The sequence below is a fragment of the Nomia melanderi genome, chromosome 7 (genome assembly GCF_051020985.1).
Source record: "Nomia melanderi isolate GNS246 chromosome 7, iyNomMela1, whole genome shotgun sequence".
Taxonomy (NCBI): domain Eukaryota; kingdom Metazoa; phylum Arthropoda; class Insecta; order Hymenoptera; family Halictidae; genus Nomia; species Nomia melanderi.
Genome location: NC_135005.1, coordinates 16,811,406 through 16,839,279, shown reverse-complemented (window position 1 = coordinate 16,839,279; position 27,874 = coordinate 16,811,406). Strand labels below are relative to the sequence as shown.

At 42.6% G+C, this 27,874-nt stretch overlaps 3 protein-coding genes across 12 annotated transcripts; 2 read left to right on the top strand and 1 right to left on the bottom strand.

Moving 5' to 3' along the window:
* Positions 1-33: 33 nt before the first annotated feature.
* Positions 34-22,052, top strand: Dhc16F (Dynein heavy chain at 16F). Its single transcript, XM_076369441.1, has 63 exons — positions 34-572; positions 1,129-1,238; positions 1,318-1,629; positions 1,757-1,841; positions 1,905-2,031; positions 2,140-2,329; positions 2,408-2,549; positions 2,608-2,847; positions 2,903-3,059; positions 3,122-3,224; positions 3,314-3,497; positions 3,588-3,757; positions 3,846-4,247; positions 4,683-4,914; positions 4,992-5,141; positions 5,204-5,332; positions 5,565-6,245; positions 6,315-6,461; positions 6,603-6,779; positions 6,883-7,194; positions 7,324-7,434; positions 7,518-7,654; positions 7,813-8,003; positions 8,072-8,187; positions 8,312-8,457; positions 8,529-8,674; positions 8,754-8,886; positions 8,987-9,203; positions 9,267-9,401; positions 9,632-9,817; positions 9,891-10,092; positions 10,219-10,400; positions 10,691-10,914; positions 10,990-11,198; positions 11,287-11,542; positions 11,988-12,179; positions 12,239-12,463; positions 12,894-13,149; positions 13,222-13,412; positions 13,482-13,654; positions 13,856-14,039; positions 14,337-14,508; positions 14,575-14,736; positions 15,238-15,414; positions 15,482-15,678; positions 15,743-15,988; positions 16,412-16,649; positions 16,730-17,032; positions 17,095-17,280; positions 17,362-17,534; positions 17,947-18,307; positions 18,622-18,855; positions 18,945-19,085; positions 19,152-19,342; positions 19,431-19,876; positions 19,953-20,153; positions 20,219-20,317; positions 20,385-20,527; positions 20,616-20,786; positions 20,878-21,153; positions 21,222-21,422; positions 21,487-21,604; positions 21,687-22,052. Exons 3-63 carry the CDS (start codon positions 1,472-1,474, stop codon positions 21,914-21,916), a joined length of 12,264 nt encoding a protein of 4,087 aa, XP_076225556.1. The 5' UTR covers positions 34-572; positions 1,129-1,238; positions 1,318-1,471; the 3' UTR covers positions 21,917-22,052.
* LOC116425160 (nurim homolog) lies at positions 21,962-23,565 on the bottom strand. 2 transcript variants are annotated; one of them, XM_031972484.2, is made up of 4 exons: positions 23,442-23,565; positions 22,910-23,272; positions 22,313-22,793; positions 21,962-22,226 (listed from the first exon to the last, which is right to left on the bottom strand). In XM_031972484.2, exons 2-4 carry the CDS (start codon positions 23,040-23,042, stop codon positions 22,103-22,105), a joined length of 738 nt encoding a protein of 245 aa, XP_031828344.1. In that variant the 5' UTR covers positions 23,043-23,272; positions 23,442-23,565; the 3' UTR covers positions 21,962-22,102. The 2 variants fall into 2 exon arrangements, with proteins under 2 accessions (XP_031828344.1, XP_031828342.1); XM_031972482.2 differs by having other exon boundaries at positions 22,910-23,462.
* LOC143174738 (BTB/POZ domain-containing protein 10-like) lies at positions 23,554-27,808 on the top strand. Of its 9 annotated transcripts, none has more exons than XM_076369451.1 (8): positions 23,554-23,699; positions 24,410-24,532; positions 25,256-25,372; positions 25,480-25,509; positions 25,644-25,781; positions 25,855-26,126; positions 26,295-26,492; positions 26,798-27,808. In XM_076369451.1, the coding sequence occupies exons 1-8, from the start codon at positions 23,581-23,583 to the stop codon at positions 27,265-27,267; spliced, it is 1,467 nt and encodes a 488-aa protein (XP_076225566.1). In that variant the 5' UTR covers positions 23,554-23,580; the 3' UTR covers positions 27,268-27,808. The 9 variants fall into 9 exon arrangements, with proteins under 9 accessions (XP_076225566.1, XP_076225567.1, XP_076225571.1 ...); XM_076369453.1 differs by having other exon boundaries at positions 23,666-23,807; positions 24,409-24,532; XM_076369455.1 differs by lacking the exon at positions 23,554-23,699 and adding an exon at positions 23,911-24,058.
* Positions 27,809-27,874: the final 66 nt, after the last annotated feature.

Sequence of the window (27,874 nt, the reverse complement as noted above, 5' to 3'; positions counted from 1 at the left end):
TTGCTTTTTACGGAACGCGTTCGATCGAAGATAGAAATTGACTTTTGTAAACGTCGTTCGTGTACTGTGCGATAATAAAATAATAGTTATTCAAGCGAATCTTTTATAAAGGAACGTGCGTGTCATTATTGTGTGCAAGATACAGAATGAGAGGCGTGATTTTTCAGAAAGTATTTACGCGCTCTGAAGGGTTAATGAAACCTGTTGATAACTCTTATTATCATTTCGATTAAATGCTTTCTTTCAGGAATGTCGTGATTGCACTTTTGTGTATGGTCGTTCAACTTAAGACGAGAGCAAAACATAACAAAACCACGTGACTTCAGTAACGTAGTACTACGGTGCTAATTGGAACGAACCTTTAATGTTTCTGATTTTGATTGTTTTAGTTTGTAGGTTGTTTAGATAATCAGTTATTTATCGCGTATAGAGTGAAATATATTTGTATTGAATCTTGTTAGTTCATTTACAACAACGGAAGAGTTGATAATAAGTATTGGTGCGTCACGTGACCGAATGTACCGCCATTGTTATTGTGTTTCGCTTTAATCCTAAGCTGAATAGTCGCTGTGGTAATTATATGTTTCTTTTACAAAATTCCGAATTGATTTAAAACGAATACAGTCGGTTTTTGTTATTAATTACATCTCGAATATTAAGGTAACATTAAAGTATTAAAATGAATACGATATTTAAGCACCAAACGCTAATTCCTTTTCACTGGATCCCAATTTATTCGTTACGCCACTGACATATTAATGAGTTTCACGTTCACCGTGCGAATTTATATCGCACGGATATATCGATAATAAAATGGATCACCTTTTCAATCGTTATATTATTAAAAGCTATGCAAACAGTGGTTGCCATGAATAATGATAATGCAACAGGTAAAACCTTCACCTAAAACGAAGTATGAACGATAAGAGTACCTCGGAATTGCATCATACGTTTATCTGAAAGAGGTAGATACTACAATCGGAGTAATTTTGCAGAAAGCAATAAGTCAGAGGAGATACGATCGCGTTCCCGATAACAGGGAATAGAAATATGATGTAAACGAGCCACCGTGCGCATCATTATCCATATTTGAATGCTTCAAATAATATGTATCAGTATTCTGCACAGTTTACAGTTAACAAATGCAGCGAAAGTATTTTCAGAAATTCGTTTCGTTAAAGGGGCGTACAGATAACGTTGATTTATTTCTTTCACGGATACGAAGCATCGTATCTAAGGTCGGTTCGAACAGGAATTTGATAAAAAAAACTGTTCGCTCTTCGGAAAAACACAATTTGAAATTATTTCATTTTGCAGCCGTTTTACTTGCATAATATCCCCATGGAACTCCGTAAAAGTCCTTCGCGAGTAGGAACAACGTTTCGTTTGTTTAATCGATACGAGAGCAGTATTCAACGAGTAATCGGACGATACACTTATCGTGAATCTGTGGTTTCTCGTAAATGATCAAATGGATATCAGCGAAGACAAAGAGCGAAAAGGAAGCATCAAATCGACGTACGGTTGCTCGTTCACGGAACAAGATTCCGAATCGTTTAGCCTTTCGGGTAAAGTTCCTGATGATTTCGCGTCCAGATTGTGCCGGAAACCACCTCGAACATATAAAAAGTAATTATTCTATCGACGATATCTCTCATTCTAATTCAATTCGCAAATAAGAAGATTCTCTTCCGCTGCGACTACGATCTAATCTTGAAACGTATCTCTGTTCCATCGAATCATCGTTGAACCCCAGGGGCAGAGATGAGATCCCCTTTTTCGTGCCCCATAAAAAACTGCTCGAAAAAATCGATCAGAAGCCGGAGCTTCGGGAGCCACTGGTGAGGACATATTTTTTCCTTTTTCTTGATCCCGGCAGGGTCTAAAGAAAATTGCTTTCTCAGACCGGATTTAGCGAGCAGCAAGGAAAGATTAGAAGAGACGTCTGCAAACCGTATATTCCGCGCGCGAGAACCGAGGACGAGATTTTGTCGGTCGAGGTTGCTGCTGATCGAAGAAAGAAACTTACGAGTAATATCCTTAATCCTTGATAATTCTATAACATCACCGATGAAAAACTTCTCGATAATTTTCCTTCGGTTTATGATAATGCTTACCCCGTCTGTTCCGTTTTCGAAGAAAAAATTCCACCGTGGGAAAGATTGCAAATCGCTATTAAACAGCAGAAAAAGAAGGACCTCGATGCGCCGCCGTTGGTTGACCAGCTGGAGCTGATCCAGCAGCTACGAGATGATCCTAAAATTGGATTCTTTTATATGATCTACGCGGTGGAACGGTCCTCTAAGTACTTCACCCCATACGCGCTCAAGTGAACAGCATTCTTGAAATTTTCATATTCTTTACTGTACCCTCGACACGAGTAAACACAGAAATGTGTTGTCCTCAGACTGGTGCATTACAAGGACGTGGGGAGAACTTACATGACGATCAGCGCCAATGGTGTAACGCAGTATTCGCCGGACGAAGTCAGCTTCACCCCTATCGAACAGTGGGAGAGAGAATACAATTTTTATTTCAAGCTGCTAAAGGTACGACATTGTCGCACGTTTTTCAGTAGAATCGACGTTCACGTGTCTGCGATTGTAGATCAGATCGTTCGTGGTATTCCGGAAGTGGAAGGCGTTCTTCGTCTGGAGGAAATCGGTCTCCCGCAGGAAGTTTCTGGAAGCGAGGAATTATTTAGAGACGAATCTCTTTATATCGGACCCGATCCTCAGCAAGGCCTTGCTGGAAATTAAATCGATGTGCTCCGTCTTCCTGGATTCAAGCTTCTTCGACAACAGCACCACGGAGAAGCTGCTACTATTTTATTTCGTGGAGAAGCAGGTAACAATCGCGTCAATTTACGTGACGAACGTGTTATTTCGATGATCCTTTACAGTTCGCGAAACTGGAGCAGACGAGACGAAGACTGGACGAATTCAGGGTACTGACGAAAGATATCGTTAACAACGCCTGCTTAGGCGCGCTGTTGAAGGCTGGATACACACCAGACGACTCTAATATAACGATCGAACAAACTGCTTTTGGGAAGTTAGGTAATTATTTCCAATTTGCAGCACAATCTGTTGAATAACTGTTAATGATTCTTCCTACGTAGGTGAATTTAGCGGTGTCAAGTTCAAGATGCCGAAAGACGGTGTCCTCAAGATGAGTTACATCGAGCAGGCGAGGAAAAGGGAGAAATGTTACAGGCTGTCATGGTGCGTATTCGTCGTCGACGAGACTGGTTTACTTAGGAGTTCGTTTAAACGATTTAAGCGTAACGATTAAAGGAGATGAAAATTTTTAGTTTCATTCACTTGATCGATTACATGCAAGCGAACATGATGCACGGGCTTCTGATAAATACTTACGTGGAGTTTATAAAAGTCCTGCAAGCTCACATGGAATTTTTACCGAGCGAGGAGATGATAGACAACGATGTAATCGACCTTCCGCTGAAAGGAATTCCCTCTTCGATGTACCGTCTTCAGGTTCGTCTCGTAACGTCTGAAGTTTTATTTTCGAAACAGAAAATAATTACCTCGCGACGAGGTGCATCTCTTAAATGATATCTTCCACAGTGGCCGTATTACGTGGTGGATCTGCTAATTCTGCCATCTTCGGAGATCGTGATGGATCCCTCCGAGAAGATCTTCCGCTTCGTGATACAAACGATCCAAATCATGTGGGAGGAGAACGTATTCGCCATTAAACCGCTGCTCTCCGATCCGTTCTTCAATTCGTTCACCAGGTATCGTACAAGCTCTACATTTCCCTTCGACGCAATCGATGAAAGACAATCTCTCGAAGCTACACCCTCTTGTACACGTTCATTGGAGGCCAATGATCAATCACAAAATAGAAGAGCGCATTTCCGGCCTACCTCCGGACATGCACGACGTCCTGAAGCAGGACCCGATCACGCACGCGTTGAAGCAACAACTGAACGAGACTTGGGAACGGAATTTCGACATTGTGAAACGTTACTGTCGCCGCTTCAACGAGATCCGTGGATTCTATCTGGAGGACACGAGATTCGACGAGAACATTATTCGCGACAACCGGGACTGCAAAGTATTCCGTGAATGGAGCATCCGGTACAAGCGGGAGCTGGAGCTGATCGGCAAAGTTATCGAGTATCAGTCGCTGGGCGTTTTCCTCGTTCAACTCGAGCGATTTAAGATTGCCGCGGAAATCGCTCCCAGGGGGAAGATAGGGGTTCTCGAAGCAGTAATGCCTGGGTAGGTGTCTTTAACCGTAGACCTCTCTTAAAACTCGTTTATCGTGCGCGCGGAACACGATCGATCTCTCAGCTAACGCTAAGATTGCCGAGCAGACAAATTGATCAATCTCCGTGTTCTGTATAGAAATATCTATACAAATTACAGCGGTTTCTTCTTTATTTCTTCCTTCTCTCGATTCCTCCACTAACCCTTTGCGGAAGAAGATTCTTTGAAATGTAGAAAATCGGCAGATGTAGTTAAGTTGTATATCGATTGCTTGATTAATAGGAGAACAGGTAACTACGTGCTGATCTCTTACTGTTTCACCGATTAAATCATTCGTTCGCGACTTAGTCTTCGAAATATGAACGTCCGATCTCGCCGGAATGTCGGCGTTCGTCCGCGGAGGGTTAATTTCCTTCATTCTCGTGTGTAACGATCGTGTTTCGCCAGGCTGGGAAAGACCAGAGTCGACTCTCTGTTAACTAAAGCCATCGAGTCCATTAATTACCTCGAATCCGACCCCGTCACCACGGAAGAATACGTCGCGTACATAAAGTTCGTCGATCAAGCTCGAGAAAGCGTGGACGAGATGGAGGCACAGTTGGACTACGTGAAAGAACTGTACGATTTGATGGAGGAGTTCGGTTTCCCGATACCGTCGGTGGATATGGCTAATTACTTGGTAACGATCGCGGATGAGTTAGTAACGATTGTATCACATCGACGTATTATTTGAACGAGCCGGTGTTCAACGATCAGGGCATCGGCGCACACTTCACCAGTTTGCGTTTGGTGATGGAGAACGTGCTGGAGGAACGACCGAAGCTGATAAACAAATTCAACTCTCAACTGCAGAAAGACATCACAGCGTTGAACGAGAAGATATCCGAGATTCGTGACGAGATCACGGTAAAACAGCAGATTTCTAGGATTGTCCTCATTCGCGCTGACCGCTCGATTCGTTTTTATAGCAACCCTGGCTATTGGATTACGAAAGCGACGACGAGGCTTGTCTGAGTACCCTGAAGGAGCTCGGCAATCGGTTAGCTGGCTGCGCGGCAACTGCCGAGGAATACCATGCTCATCAGAGAGCCTTTAAGGTACCACTTTAATGAAATGCTTTATTTAACACTAGAACTACCATTTCTTCTTTTACAATTACCGAAGGGGCACAGATAGTTTCTTGTGAAGCTATTGAAGAAGCTAACTCGGTAAACTGAAGTATAAGTCACTTGAAATCTTAATAAACGTACGGTTACAGATCCTACAAAGGATCTTGAAAAATTTGGTAGTTTTAGTGTCGAAGGTAGACCCGCTCTCTTATCGTTACAGCTCGAGCAAACGAGATTCGACGTTCTGGACCAAGTGACCAACGAGCTGAGACTGCGAACTTTATTATGGGAGACGCTGACCGAGTGGGAGCACGAAGTCTACGAGTGGCAGACAACCGACTTCGATACCTTGGACGTCGAAGACATCACTTCCTTCACGATGCGCACAATGAAGAATCTGATCCAGTTGGAGAGAGGCTTGCCGGCGAACAATATCGTTCCCGGCTTGAAGGAAACCGTGGAATCGATAAGGAACAAATTGCCGATCCTCGGATACCTGAGGAATCCTGACTTAAGAGACAGACACTGGGAGAAGATCGAGGAGATATTGAACTACACGTTCAAGCCCGACGAGAAGAAGACCTGGAACCAGATGGAACTGCTCGGTGCTTTCCAGAAACCCAACGAATTGATGGAAGTTGCTGCCACGGCGAGCTCCGAGGCCAATCTGGAGAATATGCTGAGGAAGGTCGTGGATATGTGGGAGCAACTGAAGTTCGTCGTGCTGCCTCACAAAGAGGAGAAAGACGTTTTCGTCCTGGGCAGCCTGGAGGAGGCTGAAACGGCGATGAACGAAAGCAACATCAATCTGCAGACCATCAAAGCATCCCGCCGCGTTGGACCCATTCAACCTTTGGTCGACGAATGGGTTCAGAAGCTCGATCTGTTCATCGTTACTCTGGTACGAATTTCTTTTCAACGAACATCGATCGTGAAAGTCTCGGACTGATCCGTGAGTTGCGTCTCTCAGGAAGCCTGGCAGTACTTGCAGCAGCAGTGGATGTATCTGGAGGCAATCTTCTCAGCGCCGGACATTCAGAGGCAGCTACCGATGGAAGCAAAATTGTTCATCGTGGTCGACAAGTTTTGGAAGGATCTCATGAGGCGGACGTTCAAGGTACATCGATTCTGGGCAGAAGGAATATTAAAGAACACGAACAACTTGTCTAATATCATGAGATTTATAACATTTCAAGTGTTGAATACCTGTTGATAGTTACAAGTCGACAAGTAGTAATTAGGTTCAAACGATTTTCAGAATCCCTTGGCAATGGCGGCTTGCACTCAACCAGGCTTGCTGGAACTACTGGAGGAGAACAACAGGAGGCTGGACGAAGTGATGAAGTGTTTGTTAGCGTATCTCGAGACGAAACGGGTAGCATTCCCGCGGTTCTTCTTCTTGTCGAATGACGAGCTTCTAGAGATCCTAGCTCAGGTATCGATCAACCGAAAGAACTTAAAAATTTGAAGCTTTCCTTTCGGTAACCGGAGTTACGCGCAGCTGTGGGTCAACCGACTAACCGATTGTTCCGAAACAGACGAAGAATCCACACGCTGTTCAGAGACACTTGCAGAAATGCTTCGACGCGATACACAGATTGGAATTCGGGACGAAGGAAAGCGAAACTGGCGAAGAGCTGATCTTGACTACCGATATAGTGGCAATGATTTCACCGGAAGGTGAAAGGGTTCCCCTAGGGCAAGGTCTGAAGGCCAGAGGCAACGTCGAGGATTGGCTGGGCAGAGTGGAGGACGCGATGTTCACGACTCTGAGGAGAAGAATGAAGCAGGGGATCAAGGATTTAGACGCCAAAGGGCGACAGCAATTCCTGTATATGCATCCATCGCAGGTTATACGTGTTTCCATAGCGATTCATCCATCGATCATGATTTTTTCAATGAATAAACCAATGTTCAGTCAACGTTCTTAGAAACTGTTGATTGCATTATAATCATTACCTCGATTCTGTCCTTTCCAGATAGTCCTGACCGTGTCCCAAATCTTTTGGACCCGTAGAATTCATCTGATCTTGGAATCCGAGGGCCATGTGCTCGAGGCGATGAAAGCGTTCGAGCAACAGTGTTTCGCGGTTCAGTAGAACTTTATTGGCTTCGAAACTTTTACGACATCCCCGGCGATCCCAGTAGAACGACCTTCTCTCTTGATTTATAGGACTTGAACGAGTTAGCTGTGATGGTCAGAGGAGATTTACCGAAATTGATACGCGACGTCATAATTAATTTGATAACGGTGGACGTTCACGCCAGAGATATCGTCACTAGCATGGTCGAACACGGCGTGTCGTCGAGGTGAGGCGATTTAAGAGACGAAACTACGTTTTGGACAACGATGAAGGAATTATGCGGATGATTCTTTCGTTTCGATCCACTCTGTTCACCTGTATCGTGGTCAATGACGTTAACTTTGTAACTTAATTAATTGTAACGTCGTAATTAATTAACTACAGTACGGATTTTGAATGGACGAAGGCACTGCGCTATTACTGGGACGCGGAAATTGACAATTGCGTGGCACGCATGAGCAACGCCGAGTATCTTTACGGATACGAGTACCTCGGCGCTCAGAAAAGACTGGTTATAACTCCCCTAACCGACAGGTGCTATTTGTGTCTCATGGGAGCGCTTCAGTTGGACCTCGGTAAAAGGCAGTCGACATGAAAGTAATGATAAGTCTCAAGATCCACGCGATAATGAGTTATTCGATAGGAGGTGCGCCAGCCGGCCCAGCTGGGACCGGGAAAACAGAGACCACGAAGGATCTAGCTAAGGCAGTCGCCATTCAGTGTGTCGTGTTCAATTGCTCGGAAGGGCTCGATTATAGGGTATGTTAATGCGTCGGAATAGCGACCAACTTGTCCAGTCGACAGGTTCGGTAACCGACAACAGAGACTCTACCAATGGAGACTCTATCCATTTAAAATGTTAGACTATCATCCTCCCTTGCAGATGATGGGCAGGTTCTTCTCTGGACTGGCCACTTCCGGTGCCTGGTGTTGCTTCGACGAGTTCAACAGAATAGACATCGAAGTTCTATCCGTGATCGCTCAACAACTGATCACTATTAGGAACGCGAAACTCGCCAGAGCTAAAGAGTACCTCGCCACGACCTGCAACTAACGATCACCTTACGAATTCTCGTTTAATTCGCACTCCCACTGCTCAGGTTCATGTTCGAGGGTCGAATGATGAAGCTCGTGATGTCCTGCGCCACGTTCATCACCATGAACCCCGGTTACGCGGGTCGCACGGAGTTACCGGACAACCTGAAAGCCTTGTTCCGGCCGTTCTCCATGATGGTTCCCGATTACAGTACGACTCTACTCCCTTCGAGCAGGTTTCTTTCGTTGTCTTTCGGTTACAGGCTTAATGAAGTAGCTTCTCTCCGCAGAACTCATAGCCGAAGTCACTTTATACTCCGAGGGATTCGAGTCGTCGAAGCCTCTGTCGCAGAAGATGACTCTGATGTACACGCTCAGCAGCGAGCAGCTCTCCCAGCAGGATCATTACGACTTCGGAATGAGGTTTCTCGTGAAGGCACTCGTGCACGTTGAAACTTGCGGCGACGCTCGCACGTTTCAACGTGTACCGAGCCTGTCCCCGAACGTTTCCTACGTGTCGAAGGGCGGTGAAGAGCGTGCTGGTGATGGCGGGCAGCCTCAAACGGAACAATCCCGACAAACCGGAAGACGTCGTTCTGATCCGAGCTCTACGCGAGAGCAACATACCGAAGTTCTTGCGCGACGACGCTGAACTGTTCGAGGGCATCGTGGGAGACTTGTTCCCAGGCATCGTAATACCCGAAGAAGATTACGGTGTTTTACAAGAGACCGCCGTCAAGGTATCAACGTTTTATCCCCGCTGTTTCCGTTGATCCCCTACCGATACCGCGTTACTTCCACAGGTACTCGAAGAGGCTAACTTACAGCCGGAGAATTGCACCCTGAAGAAGGCCATTCAGTTGCACGAGTGCCTGCAGGTGAGGCACGGAGTGATGCTGGTCGGACCGACTGGCTCTGGGAAAACCACGGTTCTTCGAGTGAGTTTCAATGTTTAACACGTTAAGCGCCACGAAAATCTTTTGCGTTACACTATTATCAACTTAATTGCTTTATTAAGCATTTTTCTTTCACATCGGTTGTCTTGTGTGTTACGATTGTTTTTTAGTCATTCGGAAGCGTCAGTCAGCAGTGACTGACATGGCGCTTGACGTGTTAAAAGCATTGCCTGATTTTCGAGGAACATTAATTACTGCTTTCACAAGTGTAGACCCTCGCGAACACGTATAATAAACTCCACGAGATGGGTGCACCCGGGCCGACCTATCAGCCTGTTCACATGTACGTGATCAATCCAAAGGCGATCACTATCGGTGAACTGTATGGACAAGTGGACATGATGACCAACGAGTGGCACGACGGACTCATAGGGTTCACTGTTCGCCATGCCTGTTCAGTTAGTAGTGGCATGAGATACTAATGAATAATGATCCTACGAATATTACACGTCCAACCGTTCGAATGGCTAGTTAATCACGGAAGATCATCAGTGGATCGTGTGCGACGGACCTGTCGACGCTGTCTGGATCGAGAACATGAACACCGTCTTGGATGACAACAAAATGCTGTGCCTAGCGAACTCTGAGAGGATTAAATTCACTCCGTACATGCGCATGCTCTTCGAGGTGATGGACCTTGCACAAGCATCACCGGCAACCGTCAGTCGATGCGGTACAAAAGCTACCTTCAAGCGAAATTTATTAATAGATCTCTTATATATTCATTTTATGATTTATATAATTGTATACAAATAATTTTATAACTGGATTCTACAGTCTAATTGAACTGTTTTTAAAGGAATGGTCTACGTGGACCCTGCGGAACTGAAATGGATGCCGTACGTGAAGACCTGGCTGACAACTCTTCCGGAAGCGCTTCTTAAAGACGATCACCGGCAGTTGATCGTCGATCTCTTCCAAAAGTACTTCGAAGAGGGACTGATCTTCTGCAGAACGAACTGCGAGTTCCCGATTTCCCAGGTGATCACTTCAACTTTGGAATCCAGATGGAACAGCGAAACGACGAAGCCTGTATCAACACGTTCAATGCCGTGGGGGTCACCGGTGACCCAAACAAACATTTCTATATTCGGCAGAGGAACGTGCAACGATAACAGTGCAATTCAATCGAATGATTTAATATCATGTTTTTTCATTTCTTGTATTTTGCTCTATGAAATCGTACAGCATTCAACGTGTTAAGTAACTGAACTAGCGTTAATTTGAAGTGTGTAACAGAAAATCGGGTCAATTGACGCTGTCACTTATAGGTTGACATTAGCAAGGCAAATATGACTTGCGCGATAATGGAAAGTCTTCTGAGGGAGCCGGGAGCCATCGAGAGAACCGCTGACAAGACGAAAATCAGAATGTTCATCACTCAGATGTTCGCGTTCGCTTATCTTTGGTCGGTCGGCGGTAACGTCATTGACGCATCTCGGGTCGACTTCGAAGCTTTCGTTAGAAAACAGTTCGAGGATAATGAGGACGCATTGTAAAATTGACATTGAAATATCTCCCACCGTTTCGACGCACAATGAATATATAAAATTCAACTTGTTGGTTCTAGCTTGCCATCGGTCGATTTGTGGGATCTTTACATGAACGTTCCGGCTCACCGATTGGATATTTGGACGGACATCATGCCAGAATTCGTGTACGACCCAGGAACGCCCTTCTTCGACATTCTCGTCCCGACAGTGGACACCGTGCGGTTCGGTTTCATGATGCAGAAGATGGTGGAGATAAACAAACCAGTGTTCTTTACTGGAGACACTGGTTTGCAATGTTTATTAACCGCAAATTCCTCTTCTCGTAGCGTAGAAATGATTCTATCAGAGCTTAAAACACTCACCGTCGATTGCAGGAGTTGGGAAATCGATAATCACGAAAGTGGTGTTGAAAAGCTTGGAGGACACTCAGCTTTGGGTACCAATCACTTTGGCCTTCTCAGCTCAAACGAGCAGCGGCAGAACTCAAGAGATTCTTGAATCGAAGCTGGAGAGGAGGAAGAGAACCGTTTTAGGGGCTCCAATCGGAAAACGAATCTGCGTCTTCGTGGATGACGTTAATATGCCTAAACTGGACACTTATGGATCCCAACCGCCTATCGAGCTTCTGCGGTATTACATACCTTTGTGAATAGAATAACAGAATTAACTTTCAAACCTTAAAAGAACATATTCTCATATTTTCCATGAGAAGTTATAAATGAATCAACCTAATTACTTAGAAGTCCCAGTATTAAATATAAGCTTGCTTTCAAATCTTACAAAATATTCTCATATTTTCCAAGAGAAGTTATAAATGAACCACCTTAATTGCTTGGTAGTCCCAGTGTCAAATACAAGCTTGCTTTCAAATCTTAAAAAAAATTCTCATATTTTCCATGAGAAGTTATAAATGAATCAACCTAATTACTTAGTAGTCCCAGTATTAAATATAAGCTTGCTTTCAAATCTTACAAAACATATTCTCATATTTTCCATGAGAACTTACAAATGAATCAACCTAATAACTTGGTAGTCCCAATGTTAAGTATAAGCTTGCTGCTATCCAACCACACAGGCAGCTGCTGGACTTCGACGGAATGTACGATAGAGATAAACTGTTCTGGAAATACGTGGAGGACGTTGTCTTCACCGTGGCTTGCGCTCCTCCCGGAGGCGGAAGGAACCCGCTAACTCCGAGATTCGTGCGACACTTCGCGATGCTACTGATCCCGGCACCCTCCGAATGGACACTGAAAGGAATTTTCAAGTAGGTCGTTGAAAAATCATCCCTCGAGAAATGGAACCAAGACGAGACGAGTTCCCCAGGGCGATAATGAACGGCTTCCTGAATGATTTCGTGGAGTCGGTGAAGCTGGTCGGTGATAAAATAGTGAACGCTGCGGTGGACGTGTATCGAAGAATCGCCGAGGACCTGTTGCCCACTCCGGAGAAGAGTCACTACATCTTCAACCTGCGGGACCTGTCGAAATGTATTCAGGGCATCATGCAAGTCCGAGCGACGGTCATCAAGCAACCTCAAGAAATGTATAGGTATCCGCGTAACATCTTGCATTATTAATCGAATTATCGAATAAACAAAATTGCATCATGTATGGCACACGCCAATTTCTGTAAGAAAACATTTTTGACATGCCTGATGTCTTCTATTTGCAATTATTAGAAAGATAACAAATGTTTCCTTCAGAAATTATTAAAGAAATCCATTTAGCACTACGCAAATTGAATTGCAAATCAATTAAAGTCTGAACAGATGCACTCTTGGAGTTTCTATAGCGAAATTTTCAAGTCAATTGAAGTGCTCGGTAGTTTTAGTGTTAAGGGACACACGGTCACTGATGGAATATTGAATTACATCGAAGTTACCAGGCACTTGAATATAAGTTAATATTTTATTAAAACATTTAACACAGTCGATAATCAAAGTATAACCGAAATTTCCGTGGCACGGAACGTGTTAAAGACTCTTCTACCACGAATGTCTTCGAGTCTTCCACGACCGCCTGATCAACGTGGAGGACAAGAGTTACTTCTACCGACTCCTGAACAACATCTGCACCGGATCGTTCGGCGTCGAGGTGGTGAGGCTACCCGACGAGAAGATCGTCGAGAAACCACCATCGCTGTTGTTCGGTGATTTCATGGCGTTCGGAGCAGCCAGAGATCAGAGGATCTACGAGGAACTCACGGAGATACCGAAAGTTAAGAGAACTTTGGAGGTGTTTATCGCAGAGATATCTTTCCTAAGCAATCTGTTTCACTGTTCGCCAAAATATACACGTTTGTCGTAGGACTACTTGGAAGACTATCGGTTCTCCGTTGGCAAGGACATGGGAATAATCTTCTTCATGGACGCCATTGAACACGTCTGCAGGCTCGCTCGGATCCTCCGGTCGGAAAGAGGCAACGGACTTCTCGTCGGCGTCGGAGGAATGGGAAAGCAGAGTCTGACGAAACTCGCGTCGCATTTGAACGGCTACAAGTTCGTGTCGTCGATGCTGTAGAGATCGGACGGCGCCAAGCGAATCACGAAATTTACGCGTGTTTCAAGGTGCTATCAGATCGAAGTCACACGGACGTACGACAAAGCCGCCTGGCACGAGGACCTGCGGCGATTTTACTTCGAGCCGGGCGCGCTCGCGAGGCACGCGACGTTTCTATTCACGGATACTCAAATGGTGATGGAAGATTTCTTGGAGGACATCAATAATACTTTGAACACCGGTGAATTTGCTGTTGCAATGATTCCAACTAGAACTGAGCAATCGAGTTGCCCAGCAACTTATATTGTTTTATATTGTATTTCACCCTTTTACATTGTTTTATACAGTTTTATATAGTTTTATATACATAGTTTTCTTGTACGAATTGTTGGGTCCATTCGTTGGAATCCCGATTGATCTGTGGTTTTGTAATATTTTTAAGGCGAGGTGCCGAACCTGTACGAAGCGGACGAATTAGAGAAAGCTATCATAGCTACTAGACCCGCCGCGAAGGAAGCGGGGATCAGCGAGTCGAACAGGGACGGAATTTATCAGTTCTTCATCGGGAGGGTCAGAAATCAGCTTCATCTGATGATCTGCATGAGTCCCATAGGCGATGCATTTCGGTATGTATTTAACGCGTTGAATGTCATGTCACACGCAATTTGCCTTCAAACAGATTGAATAATATTTATGTTTGTTAAATTCTGTTTGGAATCTCTACCACGAGTCTGACACGATATTGTAGGGCAAGGGGTTAACGAACATGTAACAATAGTAACGCGATTCAATTGAACGATTGAATATTATATTTTGTCCATTTTGTGTATTTTGCTCTATAAAATCGTGCAGCGTTCAACGTGTTAATAGATTCTTCGAGAAATTCGCTTCGAATTCAACATCTGCGACATTTGTTTTCACAGGCACCGGTGTCGCATGTTCCCTTCACTGGTGAACTGTTGCACGATCGATTGGTTCACGGAATGGCCGAACGACGCCCTGCTCTCGGTAGCGGAGAACACATTATCGGCGATCGTGCCGGGAAATCCCGAGTTGCTCTCCGGTCTCAGTTCGATTTGCGTGTCGATCCACAAGGTACGAGATCGATCACAAATAATCTCCCACTGCGTCGAACGATACCGGAAACGCATACGATTACAGACCGTGGAAGAGGTGACGGTTCGATTCTTCGTGGAAATGCGCCGCCGGTATTACACTACGCCTAGCAGTTACCTGGAGCTGCTAAAATTGTTCCGAATCACGTTGGAGAACAAGAGGAAAGAGATAGAGACCTTGAAGAGTAAAATCGCGAACGGTCTAAACGTAAGCGGTCCCTCGAATAGAAATGAACCGGGGTCACCGGTGACCCCCGACCAAACCGAATTACTGTAATCACTTCGACTCAACGATAATTATCTAGAAACATTTCTATATTACAAATGATGCTAGATAATGCGATGACATTCAGCTCGATGAATATACTAATGCCACTCGATCGATTTAACCCTTTGCACTCGAGAGGTGACTCAGTCGCCACTTGATTTGACACAGTAAAATAGAACGTGATATTTAATGTTAAACTTTGCATACCTCGATACGTGAGACATTGGAATAAAGCTTTGTTCCTCAATGTGCTGGCGATTTCTCCTCGAATTAGTCTCAAAGAATATCGTCTTCGCCTCGTAAAGAAATGTTAAATATTTCTAGTAAGAAACATCCGAGTGCAAAGGGTTAATTCTTTCCGTTTCGTGTATTTTCCTCATGAAATCGTGCGGCATTCAACGTGTTAATTACGACGACTGAACGATACGCTCGTCCGAACAGAAACTTCTGGAGACCAACGAGATGGTGGCTGTGATGAAGGAGCATTTAGTGATCCTCGCTCCGAAGTTGAAGACAAGCACGGACGAAGTGTCGAAGCTGGTGAAGATGCTCGCCAAGCAGCAAGCCGAATGCGACAAAGCTAAATACGTGGTGACCGCTGAAGAAGCTACAGCCAAGGTACGATTAATTTCATCGTACTAGTTCGTAGTCCCTGGCACCTTTGTAATTTACCTCCTTTTATCAGCTGAAAGCTGAAGAAACGGCGATCTTAGAAGCGGACGCCAGGCAAGACTTGGAAGCAGCGATTCCAGCCCTGCTGGAGGCTCAGAAGGCGTTGGAAGCCTTGAACAAGAACGACATCAACGAGATCCGCGTGTTCAACAAGCCGCCCCATTTGGTCCGGTTCGTCATGGAAGCCGTTAATCTGCTGCTAGGCGAAAAGTGCGTTTGACCGTGTCGTCAATCTGGCACTTCCACGTTACTAACGAACGAAAACGATCCGCAGGACGGATTGGCCGTCGGCCAAGCTGGTTCTGGGTGACATACATTTCCTCGACCGATTAATCGCGTACCCTAAGGACGAGATCAGCGACAAACTTCTAAGCAGGCTGCAAGAATACGTGACGCACCCGGAGTTCCGCGCGGATCTCGTTGCCAAGCAGAGCAAAGCGTGCAAATCGATGTGCATCTGGGTGAGAGCGATGGACGGCTACGCGAAGATATACAGAGTCGTCGAGCCGAAACGCCAGAGGTGAACGAAAGTCTCCGTGAAATATCACCCGGTTTATCTCTCAATCGTTCATCTCTTGATTCTAATCATTTCATTCTGAAACCATAGAATTCTCCAGTCTGTAGCTGAACATCCTGAACATCTGCTATTTAACACTGAAAACTAGCGGATCAGTGAAAATCACCCATTCCTGATTTCTTCCTTTTGCTATTATTAAAAAGATAACAGACGTTTCTCTAAGAAATTAAAGAAATTGATGCAACAAAGTGACAGGCATTTTTCTAAAGAATATAAAATTACGTAGGACTACGAGTGTTCCTTTTAACACTATATTAATAATATTTCTAAGATCCAATACTCGTCAATTCGACGCGTTCCGTGAACCCAGTGTTAAAGAATCAAAAACACTCTGTACTTTACGAGTCGTTAAAAAATTCCCTACAGATTGCACGAGGCGGAAGCTGAATTGCAGGCGATCGAAGAGGTTCTCGCGTTGAAGCAGGCGCAGCTCGCCGCGTTGGAGGACAAGATCGCGCAGTTACAGGAGGAGTACGATTCCGCTCTGAAGAATCTGAACGAATTGGAAGCTGAAATGATGCTGGCGGAAGCGAGACTGAACAGATCAGGTCGGCTGACGTCCGCGTTGGTGGACGAACGGATACGATGGGAAGAAATGACACGCGTATGGCCACGAAACTTCCCCAAGTTTGCAGAGAATATTCAAAGGAAATCCTAAAAATTCACCTGCGTTCGAATTTTTAGGGGTTCGACAATCAAATAATGAATCTGACGGGCGACACGCTGGTTGCTGCCGGAGCTCTCGCTTATCTCGGCGCGTTCACGAACGAGTACAGGGAAGAACTGATGCGGATCTGGCTGAATAACTGCAAAGACCATGGCGTGAAGACCACAGAGAGCTACAGTCTCGTTTCGATATTAGCTGATCCCTATAAGATCCGCCTGTGGAACACACACGGGTTACCAAGAGACAAAGTCAGCACGGAGAACGCAATATTCGTCACGCAATCGATTCGTTGGCCCCTGATGATCGATCCTCAAGAGCAGGTGATACCACGCGTTTCCATCTTCCAGCGTTTCCTTTGAAAATATCCTGGAAATCCTCGCAGGCGAACAGGTGGATACGCAACATGGAGCAAGAGAACGACCTGAAGATCTGCAAGCTGACAGACGCGAATTTCATGAGGATACTGGAAACTTCCATCAGATTAGGGATACCTGTGCTGCTCCAAGAAGTGGGAGAGGTGTTGGATCCTAGTTTGGAACCTGTGCTGCTCAAACAGATTTTCCTGCTGGTACTTCGCTCACTTTAGACTCGCAGACAAGCATCGAGCTAAATGAAGGATTGAATTACAAGTAATGTGAATCCAATTCAGGGAGGCAGGCTGCTAATACGATTCGGCGACACGGACGTCGACTACGACGAGAATTTCCGACTGTACATCACGACGAAAATCGCCAATCCTCATTACTTGCCGGAAGTCTGTATCAAAGTGACGATAGTTAATTTCACCGTGACCATGGGTGGCCTCGAAGACCAGCTACTAGCGTAATTAAATCAGTATTCGGCATTTTTTATGAACAGACTCCGTTCTTTGCGATTGTCCTGTCTATATGAGAGAATTCAATGCGGCTAAGTCCAGGAAACAAAAATGATCAATGTTCTTTAACTCTTTGCACTCGAGGATTGTTCCGCTGTATTCCTGATTTTCTAATGAAATATCAATGATATGTTTTATAGTTAATATTGATATACATAATATAAATTAAGGGATAGAAGTATTCTGTTTTCACGTGTCATGGATAATTACGTTAAATGGATTTTAATACTGAATATCAGACTTTGGAATTTTACTGTGTTAACAAAGGGTTAATACATTGGTTTTTAAAATCAGTTCAATTTGATCGACTAAACCGCATTGAATTCTGAAAGGTACCACATCAGAATGTATCTTGTACAGAGACGTTGTGCGTCTCGAGAGGCCAGACCTCGAGTCGATGAGGAACGATTTGATAATGAAGATCAATACCGACAAGGGCCAACTGCAGAGCATCGAGGACAGAATACTGACGCTGCTGTACAGTTCCGGCGACGACATTTTGGACAACGAAGATCTAATCGAGACCCTGAACGACAGCAAGGAAACCTCCGCGATCATCGCGACGAGGCTGATCGAAAGCGAAGCCACCGAAGAGAAGATCTCCGAGGCGCGTGAAAAATACCGATTGGTAGCGAATCGTGGCTCCGTGTTGTACTTCGTCGTAGCCAATCTCGCGGACATAGATCCCATGTACCAGTTCTCGTTGAAATACTTCAATCAGGTCAGTCGAACGATCGCTTTGGTTGGGGTCACCGGTGACCCCCATGGCATTCAACGTGTTAAACCCTTGCGGACGAAGATTCTTTGAAATGTACAAAACCTTCAACAGGCGAAGCTAAATTACATATTAATTGCTTAAATAATAGCAATAACAGGAACTATACGTTAATCTCTTGCTGTTCGAGTAATTGAATCATTCGTTTGCGACATAGTTTTCCAAACATGAACGTTTCATCTCGCCGAAATGTCGACATTCGTCCGCAAAGGGTTAACAATTTCACCGTGAGGAAGTTTCACTGATCGCTTGCATTTCAGATATTCAATCTAGTGATCGAGTCAACCGAGAAGGACGAGAATCTGAGTCGTCGGCTGCGGACGTTGCTCGGCGAGATAACGTTGGCCATTTACACGACCGTGTCGCGTGGTCTATTCGAGAAACACAAATTGGTCTTCAGCTTCATGCTGAGCATCGCTGTGCACGTAAACGAGAACGTCGTCTCGAAGCCACAATGGACTTTTATGTTGCGCGGCGCCAGCCAAATCAGCGTCGTAAGTCATCGTTCAAAGGGAAGGAGCCGCATCGCGCGAAACATAAAAGCTTCCGTCTTGTTTACACGATAACCTACTCGTCCGAGCAGGCGGACATGCCAAGTATCCCGACGTTAACGGCTCAAATGTGGGTCTCGGTGAATTATTTAGCCGCCACGTTCCCGAGCTTCACGCACATCGTCAATGATGTATTCAAGAAGATCCCGCTGACTGTCGGATACTTCCGCGAAGTGACTACTCTACTAAATTCGAGTTGACTTTGGTCACAGCCGTTTCAACTATAACGGGACTTCCAGGTGATCAATGTAGTCCCGAAGAACGTGCGAACGGCGACTCGAGACTGGGACCTTCGGTTGACGGATATAGAGAAGCTGATGCTGGTGAAGGCCTTGAAGGAGAATCAATTGATCTTCGCGATCACGGCGTACGTGGCGAAGAACCTCGGGCAGAAATTCGTGGAGTCGCCGATCGCTGCGTTGCCACTCTTGTATGCGAAACTGAAATTATTATTAAGAATATATAATTATTAAGAATCGAGTCTTCTAATTATTCCATTGGTATTCTTAATCTTTCAGATTCGCTGACACGACGAACAAGATACCGCTAGTCTTCATTCTCACGACCGGATCCGATCCTTTCAGCGGTTTCCTGAGGTTCGCAGCCGAGATGAACTTCTCCGACAGGTACAATTCCATTTCTCTGGGACAAGGTCAAGGCCCCGTCGCCGAAGGACACATACGGAAGGGCACCGTGGAGGGCAGATGGGTGTTCCTGCAGAATTGCCATTTAGCCACCTCCTGGATGATCAAAATGGAGCAGATCATTCTGGAAATCGCCGAGGAACAAGAGGGACGGATCCACCCGGACTTCCGGCTGTTCCTCAGCTCGATGCCGAGCATCGCCTTTCCGGTTTCCGTCCTTCAGAATTCGGTGAAGGTGACTAACGAGCCGCCGAAAGGTCTGAAGGCCAACGTAAAGAGGGCACTCCACGATATAGAGGAAGAATTCTTTGAACGCCACCGTAAGAAAATAGAACCGTGGATTTTGAATCTCAACGGTGTTTGCAGTGGAACGTTGATGTCATTCTCTTCTACCAGATTTAAAAGAGAAGTGGCGGAAGATCATATTCGGCGTCTGTTTCTTCCACGCGATTATCCAAGAACGGAAGAAGTTCGGTCCTCTGGGATGGAATATTCTTTACGAGTTCAACGACAGCGACAGAGAATGCTGTCTGCTTAATCTGAAATTGTTCTGCGTACACAATCGCATACCGTGGAACGCGTTAATTTACACTACAGGTTTGATTTTATAAGATTTTTGTATTTTTATATTTTCTGTTGTTGTAAGTATATTTTCGTCTTAGGTGAGATCACTTACGGTGGCAGGGTCACGGACAACTGGGACCTAAGGTGCATGAAGACCATCCTAGACATATTCTTCTCCCCTAAAACCCTGGAAGATAGTATGATGATTTTCTACGAAATCTGTATTGTTTTGATGCATTGATTCTAACGATCGAATACTTATAGATTACATCTACTCGCCCTCCGGGAAATACTACTGTCCCGACTTCAAGACTCTGCAGGAATATAAAGATTTCGTGGAGGATTTCCCCATGATCGATGACCCCGAAGTCTTCGAGATGCATGAAAACGCGAACATCACTTACCAAGTAACCGAACCGTGGAAAATTTCAAATACGTTTTGCATGTTTAATGGTGAATTTCATTTTGCGAGTTCTATCGCTTCCTGGGTTACAGTTGAAAGAAGCGCAGTTCGTTGTCAACACCATTTTGGAGGTGCAACCGAAGGAATCTGTTTCCGAGGAAGGTAAATCGAGTTCGGATATAGCGTACGAGATCGCGGATATGATTCTAGCTCGAATTCAATTGAAGATAGATCCTGCGAAGTGTAATTCGCAACACTTAATAGTAAGAAAAAAAAAATATATATATATATATATATATATTGTTTAACGCAATGGCGAATTATTGAATAGACAGAACCGTTGAATTTTTATAGAGAGATACCAAGGGAAGACTACCGTCTCTGACCACTGTCCTCCTTCACGAAGTCGACAGATACAATATACTGCTGAAGAGAATATCCACGTCAATTGAAAATCTGCAACGAGCCATTAAAGGCTTCGTGGTAATGTCAGAGGAATTAGAGAATGTCTTCATCGCTCTTATCAATAATCAGGTACCGCAAATGTGGCACAATGCGAACGTGTATCCATCCTTAAAAACGTTGGGGAGCTGGATAAAAAACTTAGAATTGAGGATTGATTTCATTCAAGTATGTATAACTTTTGAAAATAAGAAAATGATGATCGGGTAATTTAGTAAATTGTTTGATATCGATAGATTTGGCTAACTTACCAAAAGCCTGTCTCTTTTTGGATCTCTGGCTTATCGTTTCCACAAGGATTCTTGACAGGTATGCTGCAAACGTGTGCAAGGAAATACAACACGCCTATTGACCATTTGAAGTTGAATTTTATTCCTACCAAAGTTGTTCTTGATCAAGAGGAGATTAAGGAGGAACACAGGAAATCTGGACAAGAGGTTGAACCAGTAGAAATGTGTTTCCAGATATTCATCAATTTAACAAAGCAATGATACCTTTCAGGTGATGGAAGTGTATAAGGGTTTGGTAGTGCCAGAGGATGGTGTACTGATACATGGACTTTACATTGATGCTGGTAAATGGGATTTTGAATCTATGATACTAGTAGACGCGAACGTAGGTAATGTTGCAATCTTATAAAGTTTAGTATCGAAAATAATGCACCTTAGGGCAATAGAAATTGTACAAAGTATATGTTTTAGGTGAAATGCATCCTACTCTTCCAGTTTTACATATAAATCCAGTATTAGAATTACCAATAGACGATCCAAGATATGTTTCTCCCCTATACAAAACAGCAGTACGTGCAGGAGTATTATCTACAACGGGGCATAGTACAAATTTTGTTGTTGCAATTCTGCTTCCATCTGCAAAGGAACAAGCATACTGGATTTTAAAAGGGACAGCTCTCTTAATTGAAATTATAGATTAAGTTTTCTGTAGTTTAAGTAATACAATTTAGACTATAATTTTCATACCAATATAAATATATATTTATGTTAAACATGTGTTTTATAAAGTAAAGCTGCACAAAAGGCGTTATATTACACATACATATATAACTTAAATATAATGAACACAAAGGCTGAGGCAATAAAGCGGACTGTGTAAATAAAGATCAAAATAATTCTTGCTGTTTTCTTCTCACTAAACTAGCATGATAATTGTAATCTTCTTTGTCAATGGTCCACATCAAGGCCATATAAATTGTTAGTATTGTAGCTAACAATATTCTGTCTATTCTATAAAGGGAAAAGAAGAAAATGAATTATGTCATTATAATATACATGTATTATAATATATTAATTATATTCTAAGCATGTCTTACGTCATATAAGGATGTATCCATAAGATAATGAGGAAGCCTGTGAAACTTGGATGCCTCATATGAGAATAATAACGAAGTAATTCTTTGGATTTCATCAACATAGGACTTGGTCTGGATGAAAATTTATAATATACCTGCTTTATTCCTGTGAGCTCAGATATATCCATCATTACACATCCACTATAAATTATTGACCAAGCCAAAACATGAATACCAGTAAATATGAACCATAACGTATTATTAGAAGATGTATTCATTTTCCATAGTGACATAGATGGAATAATTTGCCATTGAGCAAGCAGTAAATGTAAGGCCATGGCACTGCTAACATTGTATATACTTCTCTCTATATAATCCATATACATTTTACAAAATAAATGTTTTACAAAATCACTAGCCATAAGAGTATGTTGTAACATGAAGACACTCAGCAAGGACATATTTATAATTAATAACCATAATACCGATTCAACAGAGTCATCTGTAATATGAATTTATTGGATAAACTTTCAATAAGATGTACTAGAGAATAATAAGTGCATTGTTAGAAGTACATGCATTTGTTACAAGCTGTAACTAAGCATGATCATTGTTTACCTTTTTCTGCTGCAACTTCGATTTCATCATTTTCTTTATGATTAGACAAGAAATACGTCAAGTTGCATAAAATGTAAAAAGTGTACAAAAAACAAACCGCACAGGTTGCTACACTGACGCATTTTAGAATCATATTTATAAATATATAATAGAGGGCAACAATATATCAAAACAAAATGTGATTCAGTCACCGCCACTGCAGGTACTATTATTCTTCATTATAATTACAATATCAATGACAGATCTATACAGTCCCAATCCGCTGTTTAATGAATCATATCAAAAGAATCTCATAATTGTTTAAAACTATTTATTTACAGCTTTTAAACCATTAAATAGATATAAACTAGATTTGAATCTCCGCTGAAATTATTAAAGAAAACAGCCAATATTTTGGCGCGAACTCGCATCATTTCAAAATGTTTCTTGGATTAAATATGTAGCAATCTTCAAGCAACTTATACAAACTTCATAAAACCATTTTGTAATCTTTTCATATGCTACAACATTATTATTTTTAATAAACAATTACCTAGTTTATTTTATTCCTGTAGCAACGATGCAGCAAATGTCCTGAACTGATGCGATGTGCAGGTCGGGCAATACCTGTCAGAAGGAATTGTCATCTATGACCGTGTGGTGTTTCACGTTATCCGTTTCATCGGTTTGGAATGCAACTTTCCGTCAAAAGGAGAGTTCAGGTTAATTTTCAGTCTTGTGGTTTGGACATTTGTTCGACAACTAGCTGGTTTTTGAAGAAACTCGGTTTTTACTTGTCGATATCTAACTTGTGAGTATTCGAATCGTGTATGTGAATGACGCATAAGCATTTAAACAGAGAATACGAAAGTGTATAACAGAACGTTTTGCAATATTGCATCTAAACTGTTTACCATGATAAGTATATTTGAAGACTTACACAACAATATTATATATCTCTTCGTATAAAAATACTTTAACCATTTTCTGTGAGCTTGTCTTTTCATTTCTTTCTTACGTGTATTTTTTATTTGTTAAAACAATTGTCAGAAAATGCAACAGTAGTTTTTAAAGTACTGGAAACTCCTGCATATTCAATTTAATTTTTATTGCATAATCTTAGTGTCAGTTGAATATTTGAAAGTCCAATGAACCTAACTGTATTTAAGTGTAAGAAGAAATCATTTATTAATATTTCAAACTTGCTGTGATAAAAGATTCAACAATGCTTGGTAAAATTTGTATACTATTTACGTGTAACAACTACGTAACATGTGTCAAATTAAAATTTCTGTTTAATTCTTTCTGTTTTTGTAATTTAAATATGATTATGTATATTTACAGGAACATTCACAATTTATTAATTTACCATTAAAATAGTGGATATACTGTATTTTATTGAAATTAGATAATTATTTTGAAACAAGTAAAAAGAAATTTCAATTTAATGTTTGAAGCGTATTGTACCATGTTTAATTAGTTAACTGTCAAATATTTTTACTTTGTAATGAATCTTTACAGCTGGCCTAAGATGTCGAACCATGCTGACTACTTGAATTATTTACAAGATAGCAGTAGTGACGCAGAAACAGACAAAGAGACTGATGACAGAGGTCGACATTGTATTTATAGAAATAGAATGAGGTATAGTGATTCCTATATACAAATATTACTAACTATATTTTTCCGTATAGAACAAAGCAAAGGAAATGCGAAACTTTCATTTGGATATATTATATTAATAGTTTATGTTTTTATCTCTACGAGATAAACATCTGAGAAGAACAATAACACAATTATTTCATTTGTAATTTATTATTCTTTTTGAACTTCTACTTCAGTAATTCTATGTTTAAATTGTAGCATGTACTTAAGGCTGTTGTCATACACTATGTTACGTGCATGTTAATTAATTTTTTGATTAAGAACAAAATAATTTTTCTCACATATACTTTAAATATTAGATTAGTCAGAAGTCAATATATCGAGGAATGATTTACTCGACATTCATCCAGCATTTTAGATTATTAAATATGAGTTCCTGAACTTTGTTTTACACTGTCCAATTTTTTTTTAATTGTGCTGCATATGCTTTTCACAGAATTACCTAATTTTAGTTGTCTGTTTGCTCAATTTGTTTACCAAGGGAAATGAATAATGTTATCATGGGAAAATACGAAAAATGTGTACTTCATCTAAATAATTTGAAAGTGAATAGAAAATTAAAGTAATCGTTTTTGTAACAAAACTTCATGTACATACACACAATTCTTAATTCAAATTAGTCATCATATTAGAGTTGTAGATATTACACAATGCTTGTCGAATGCAATCATTAGAAAGGTAATGTCGTTGTTTTGCATGTAGTTGTGGTGGCTCTTCCAAACCAAAATCTTGTCTGGTTCAAAGAGATGGAAGCAATGAAAGGCACTGTCATTCCTTCAATTCTGCCAGGCAAAATGCAAATATTAATCAACAGAACAGGTAATAATCGCGGACGAACGTTTTTGTGTTACCATTTCGACAAGGTACATACACATTTCATATTAGTAATTCATAAAATAATTTTTTTTGATACTTTATACAATCAGAAGAAAAGTCCAAGCATCGTTATCCGAGAGGTAGGTGTTGTTTAGAAATTCAATCAACACTATGCATTGCTTTCATGTGTTTATTAGCTGCAATTCTTTCTATTACATGTGGACTTTAACGTTGAGTATCATCGAGCGGTTATTTACACTACATTTTGCTTCAGACTCTGTACTGGGGTTGGTGTTGGAAAGAGTCAACAGAATCAATGTAGGGATAATTTACCATCGTCGGGATCTGTTATTGGTATAAATAATCCACCAGCCAGCGATGATCGCATTACCCTTGTCGTGGATAAAACAATGTAAGTGCTCTCTTCATCGAACTCTTCTTAATAACAGAATTTAATTGACTCACGATATTCCATTAACATTCAGATTTATCGTGGACCGAGCATTGTTCACCGCACATCCAAATACAATGTTAGGAAGAATGTTCAGTTCCGGCGTTGAATATGCTCAACCAAATGAACGCGGCGAATACGAAGTTGCGGACGGTGTATCTGCTATGGTATTTAGGGCCATCCTTGATTACTATAAGGGTGGAATAATACGTTGCCCGCCGACAGTTCCGGTTCAAGAACTGCGGGAAGCGTGCGACTATTTTCTTGTTCCTTTTGACGCGAACACAGTGAAATGTCAGAATCTGAGTAAGTAAAAAATTACGATGTTTAATCAACTGAAAGGGTAAAGTTTCCATTTCCTTTTGTTACATTCGACACTACGCTAGTTTCTCATTAAATCCCTCCTCCTCCTCCTCCTCCTCCGCCTCCTCCTTCACATTAGAGGAGCTCTAGAAACTAGACAATTGATTATAGGAGGGTTATTACATGAGTTATCTAACGAAGGCGCGCGCTGTCAATTCGAAGTGTTCCTCGAGGACTTGATGTTGCCCCTAATGGTAAACAGTGCGCGCAGAGGCGACCGTGAATGTCACATCGTCGTTTTATTAGAGGATGACATCGTCGATTGGGACGAAGAGTATCCCCCGCAAATGGGAGAAGAATATTCGCAGAGTAAGTGCGAGAACGCTGGCTTTATTTTTATTACTTCCATTTTTTTTTTTACGATGTCAAGGTTGAAAATATACAACCCTGATACGGTATGCTGAAAGCGTAAAATAGAAAATCGATAATCGCATTGACCGCACTGTTTGTAGTACTGCCGACCGTATTAGATCGGTTTTCCGTTCCCCGAGCATTTTATTAACCCTCGAACAACTGACGCTGGGGAGCCTAAATTAAAAGAGTCGTTCGCGCGGTCGCTGAAGTCGTCGGTTCTCCGTTGGTTGATAACACGGAATTTCTTTGTTTTCCAACAGCCGTTAACAGTACCGCGATGTATCGGTTTTTCAAATACATCGAGAACAGAGAGGTGGCCAAGCAGGTGATGAAGGAGCGAGGCCTGAAAAAGATTCGCCTGGGCATAGAAGGCTATCCCACTTACAAAGAGAAAGTGAAGACAAGAGCAGGTGGACGGTCCGAGGTGATCTACAATTACGTTCAAAGGCCTTTCATTCACATGTCCTGGGAGAAGGAGGAAGCGAAAAGTCGACACGTCGACTTCCAGTGCCTGAAATCAAAATCCGTGACGAATCTCGCGGAAGCTACTGCCGATCCGGCATTGGACGCCGGAGGAAACCCCATAGGAATCGGTCTGCTCCAAGCAACGGAACCAGCGACGCAACCGGAAGTCGCGCCGCTTGTCGGTTCGGAGGCCGACGCCGAAGGTGCCGTAGGGATATCGGCTGAACAGGACCTCGGACCGATGCCGTCCGACGAGTTACAATGAACGTTCGTTTTAGAATCCGGACCGGACGGACGACAGAGTTCAAGTATTTATGGACCGCTTTCTTCTCGCGTCAATTTCAAGCTTCAAATCCAAAGTTGATTTTCCAAAGAGGACGCTTCACACGGTGGTTTCCATATTTTTCTAAAGTAACCGATATTAGCCGAATAAAGCTCCGCTTACGTACAAAACAGCGTCTCGAACAAAGTGTAACGAGGAAGAGGTGCGGCGTGTGGCGTGGGTTAGACAAGTCACGATTTTTTCGACTCAGTCAAAGCAATAATGTCGAGAGAGAGAGATGATCGCAAATGCATTGCGGGTATTTCGTCTAGTACCTTGTGATAGCCCTCGTACGTAGCGTTCAAATTAATTTAACGACAGAACACGTCGCGACTTTTTCAACTTTTGTATGTAACGTTAAACGTTTCTTACAATAATTGCGTGTCAAATGCGAAAATGCAAACTAACGATTCGTTCGGTATGTACACCTGCGACGAGCACTCTCCCGTTTTATACGATTAATAAAGTTGAATACCGTTTCCGAGTCTATGTTTATTCGTTGATTTTCTCACTTACTCGTAAACGCGACACCACGCTCGGCACGCATTCG